Source organism: Fulmarus glacialis, unplaced genomic scaffold (genome assembly GCF_000690835.1).
Source record: "Fulmarus glacialis isolate BGI_N327 unplaced genomic scaffold, ASM69083v1 scaffold16109, whole genome shotgun sequence".
NCBI classification, from domain to species: Eukaryota; Metazoa; Chordata; class Aves; order Procellariiformes; family Procellariidae; genus Fulmarus; species Fulmarus glacialis.
Window position 1 is genome coordinate 451 of NW_009235326.1, and position 4839 is coordinate 5289.

The window sequence follows — 4839 nt, forward strand, 5'->3', positions numbered from 1 at the left end:
TTAGGAGTTAGAAGAAATGAAATTCGTGTGCTTACTGTTCAAAGGCCTGTCTCTTTGTTATCTAGGAATCCAACTGATTGAAGTTCTCCCAGAGTTGGCTTCTGGAGTCATATTTTCTTGGTCATGGCTACTTCTGGTATGTAGTATTATGTATGAAATACTCTTGTGGCTTTTCTTAATTTCTCAGAAATATTTTTAAATCTAATATATTAAAATAAACTGTTGTCACCATGCTTTCCTCCTGTATCTAGGCTGCTTTGGAGAAGCTGTTAAAACCGGGTGCTTGTGAAAACATACCGAAAGCCCTCTCAGACGAGGCTGTTAGCAGATGGGCTTCAGCTCATCTGCATGCCATCTGCTCTGTTAACAGAGCTGACTATCATCTAGACATCTTGGTGATCAAAACTGGTGCGCTGGTACAACTGACACCGTGCAGGGCTGACGTGCCTGTTCAGAGGTGTTTGAAGAGAGAACACTGGCTTACATATTTCTTTGAAAACTGGTTTCAGTTCTTGGCTATGTCAGGTCTTAGGCAAACGCCTTGAACTCTTTCTCAGACTTGTCATTGGAGAAAGAATTATTTTTTTTCATTTGAAGTACTGATAAAATTATTTTCACGACCCTGGATATTAAAATGTCAGGTGCTTGGGTAATGTAGTATTGAGGAAGAATTACAAGCAAAATTGCCTGCCACATTTTTGAATGGTGCTGCTGCTTAAAACAAAACTATCAGCTCAGATCCTAACTGTCTCCTTAAGTGAGCTTTGTGGCATTGAATTTTTGAAGACTATTGTTCAAGTTACCTAAGCCAATTCCTGGCTTAAAATACTGTTTCTTTGGGGTTTTTTCCCCATGTTCCCAGATATTCAAGTGAAGGAACTGGAAAAGCGTGCCTCCGGGCAGGCATTTGAGCTGATACTGAGTCCCCGCTCAAAAGAAGCAGTCCCAGAATTCCCTCTTTCTCCCCCAAAGAAGAAGGATGTGTCATTGGAAGAGATTCAGAAGAAGTTGGAAGCAGCAGAAGAGAGACGCAAGGTAAACTTGAAGCACCTTAAGTGAGCTCTGCTTAACTAGTCTGTGCAAGTTGTGTTGTTTTTTTTTTTTTTTTTTAAATGTACTTGTTGCTTGGGATAAATGATGAGCAGTTTGTATTATGGTAAATGGAATATTAATTGAACTTTGGAATCTCTGGGGCTCTTACAAACCATTGTTATGGTCTGCAAGGCCATAGCTTTGTTCCCAAAGTGATCTTGAATGGTCACTTGAAAAACTGGGAGAAAATATTTAGTTGGGAGGGGATGCTCTTTCAGGATGAAGCTGTTTTTCTTGTCTTCAACATCAAAATCAGATTCATTTTCTCCTCGAAAATGTAGTGGGGAATCTGTAATGAGAAGGTTTGCTAATACAATGTCTTACTTAATGTAAGATCTTGCTGTTGAGATGTGGCTTAGAGCCCTTGGCTGTGCAGAGGCTTACTAATTGAAGTGCAGCCTCCTGTGTGACCAGAATCGCAGTGATTCACTGTTCTGAGAAGCGAGAATCTTCTAGGAAAGATGTATTGATGTTAATATAAAGATCCATGTTCTTTTTTCCAGAAAAATGCCGCTTAATAAGACTTGCAAGTAATGACAGAAACTTAATTTTCCTGGTAGTTTGTAATGGTGAAATACGGGTTATGTGGGTGGAGGAAGCACCAGGGAGCTTTGTCCTGCATCACGAAGTTATGCTGTTCTCCAGTAAAATAGCAGAAAACCTCTTCTGTCAGGACTTGTGAGCAACTTGACTATAGTTGTCTGTGTAGTTCATCTGTTTTACGTTCAAAGCGTGCATCCTCTGTTTTGTTAGTCTCATGAAGCAGAAGTCTTGAAGCAGCTAGCTGAGAAGCGGGAGCATGAAAAAGAGGTGCTTCAGAAAGCAATTGAGGAAAACAACAACTTCAGCAAAATGGCAGAGGAGAAGCTGACCCACAAAATGGAAGCTAACAAAGAAAACCGCGAGGCACAAATGGCTGCTAAACTGGAACGCTTGAGGGAGAAGGTGGGTGTAGAGTCCCAGTTCCCCTTTGGGAGAGAGTTTATCCATGTTCCTTACTGTGAAAACTGGCTAAATAAAGCCAGGTAAATGGCCAAGTGAGGGGGGTGCTATGAATAGACAGACATCTTCGGGAGTTCCGTGGTGGTCTAATCTTGAAAGATTGTTAAATCTGCAAAAGGCTTTGCAGAAATCCTCCTCTTGGGGCAGAGGGGATGGATGGAGCTAGACCAGCATCTCACTTTCTCTTACAAAGCCTCATCCTGCAGCCCCCGTCAGTAACCCAGACCCACAGGTCCCTGCTGTGAGCTGGGGGGTGGGAAGCAAGCCAGGGCTTGCCCTGCCTCTCTGCGCCTGGGCAGCTAACTGCTTCCCTGCTGTTGTCTTTCAGGACAAGCACGTGGAAGAGGTTCGAAAGAACAAAGAAGGCAAAGACCCCGGTGAGGCTGAAACCGACTGACTTCATTCTGGAAACTGACTCTCTCCCCCTCCTCTAAATATCCAAAGACTGTACTGGCCAGTGGTTTTATCTTTGGTTTTGTTTTTTTTTTTAAGTTTCTAGAAACTGATGTAGAACTGTAAAATTAGATCCAAACTGTACACTTTCTTTGGGGGCTAGAGGGGAGACCTTACATGTTTCACTTTTTCTAAAGTGTTGTCTTTTCCAGTGTAGCTATCTTCTTGTTGCATCCTTTTCTACTCCAGTGCGCTTGCTACTGGGTTGATGGCTAGTACTGTATCAGCTCTGTAAGACGTTTGTGAAAGGAATATGTAGAATACTGTTCCATGCTGAATATCTGTTACACTTCAAAAATCTGACTCTGTCCCAGTCTGCTAAAATACTGCTGTTACTGAGTGACTAAATAAAGCTGCACAGTGCTGTTATCATGAGAATTACTTCTGAAAAATGACGTAAGAAATAAAATCAGTTGGCTGAGGTCCGCAACAGGCATCCTTATCCAGTGCTGGGTGGAAAGGTCTGTAGCAGCACTTTTCCTTACATCCATGGGCATGCTGTGTGACTGCCTTTCCCCTAGAGCACTCTCATTGTCTTAATTTTACAATCAGAGCTTTGTTTTGACACCTCAGCAGTTGTCAGCTGTTGTGTGTTTTTGTTAAAAAGAGTTCAGAACCACCTCCCTTTGGATGCTGACACGACGACAAACAAGTCCTTGTTACCACATGACTGATCTGAGCCTTTTTTTTTTTTTGGTAAGGGTTTCTGGAAGATGACTTGTGCTGTTGAATGGTGGCTTGTGTACCACTTCCCGCAGTGTCAGAGCGTAAAAGTCAGAAACCTGTTCTGTGCTGGGATTGGAAATGCTGTTGTGGATAAGAATTATTTTTGATTTGTGTCTGCCACAGATGCGTTGGGATAGTACAGTGTGCCTCAGGGCGAGTCTGAAGTTTAACTCCTGCCCACAAGGAGATGTGTATCACCTTTGTTTTCTGGGATGTGAGAAATAGATACGACTCTACTTGTGCTCTGAGGAAAGATGCTTTTTAGGTGTATTGGGTACAGAGTTGCTGTATTGTACAGGTGCCTTAAAAAACCAAAAACCTTCCTCTAAGACCAATCCAGAGAGTGTCCTGCACATTAACGAGTACTCGGCCACCTAACTTCTTCAGTATAAACAGCAGCATGTTCTGAGGTACTCGGCTTTAAGTGGGTTCCCTCGGAGCGGGAAGCCTTGGGTTTCACAGCTTCTGTTAATGTCAAACACTCGGTGGTGCTGGTCTCGGTGAGGCAGACGGGGTCCTGTCTTCCCCTTTTGTGTCCTTGATCTTGAGGCTTGGCTACCAGGTTTGTTTTCATGTTAACTCCACAGCTGGAGCGTTTGGCACTGGCTGGGTGACAGACTTCCATATTCTGAGGAAGGAAAAGCTGGTAGGGATTTTTTTTTTTAAGGGGCTAATTGAGTCCTGGACCATTTGACCTGTCTTCTGGGGCTTGCTAAAGAAGGGAACCTCAGTTTAGAAAGCTTTCGTGAATCACGCTTACCACTTCTGATTGCATCAGAGTTGTACTTAACCAAAAGCTGATATTACACTGTTTGAATGAAAGAAGAACAGTGAGATTAAAGTCAATCTTGATGCGCTGGAGGGCTGGGATCGGATCCTTTGCCTGAAGGATTTTCAGAAGATACTTCATAACTTAAGGTAAGAGAGACTGTATTTCTGTCTGTTGGGGAGCAACCACCCATCTGAGTGGAGGAGGAGTGCAGGTTTTGGGTTTTTAATGGCACATATCAACATGGTGTAAGCTGAGAGCATGGGGATGCGGGTCAGGATCCGCTGGGGAGGTGAGGAGGACGGGGGAATACAGGGCTGAGCTTTGAGACGCAGGCTTGAACCCCTACATAATGTGCTTATGAAGGAGGTCGAGTATCTCTGGTACCACATAATGGAGGTTTAAGCAATCATGGGATCAGCTCCCATATATAAGATCAGGCATAATTAGCAATCAAAAAAATCCGCTCTTCATTTTAATGTATTTCTTTACCTGCTGAGAAAAGACCAAGTGTCCCAAGCACTGTGTGTGGGTTTTCCCCCATCCTTTGAAGGGGTGGGGGAGAAGGATGACAGCTCTGCTAAACCCCAAATGGCGTTAAGAGCACAGAGATGTTAAATGTGAGTTTTTTGACTTGCCAAAGCTGTCAGATCTCAGCTCGGGGCCTTCTGTTTCCTTGTCTTAGTTCTGCTGTACACGGCTGCCTGCGTTACACTTAACGGGAGCTTAATGCCCAGGGCCTGGGCTTAGTCTAGTTCCTCTGAAAGCTGCTGGGGGGAATGGAAGTTTTGAGGGGG

General features: G+C 43.7%; 1 protein-coding gene across 1 annotated transcript; it reads left to right on the forward strand.

Annotated features, from left to right (window-relative positions):
* Nucleotides 1–61: 61 nt before the first annotated feature.
* STMN1 (stathmin 1) lies at nucleotides 62–2916 on the forward strand. The gene is made up of 4 exons (XM_009585994.1): nucleotides 62–136; nucleotides 863–1035; nucleotides 1846–2037; nucleotides 2423–2916. Exons 1-4 carry the CDS (start codon nucleotides 124–126, stop codon nucleotides 2489–2491), a joined length of 447 nt encoding a protein of 148 aa, XP_009584289.1. The 5' UTR covers nucleotides 62–123; the 3' UTR covers nucleotides 2492–2916.
* Nucleotides 2917–4839: the final 1923 nt, after the last annotated feature.

Bases quoted from the DNA above. Each gene is read 5' to 3' on its own strand.
- STMN1 (XM_009585994.1), top strand. The intron at 1,036-1,845 runs GTAAACTTGAAG...CTGTTTTGTTAG, and splicing joins CAGCAGAAGAGAGACGCAAG to TCTCATGAAGCAGAAGTCTT. The intron at 2,038-2,422 runs GTGGGTGTAGAG...GTTGTCTTTCAG, and splicing joins TGGAACGCTTGAGGGAGAAG to GACAAGCACGTGGAAGAGGT.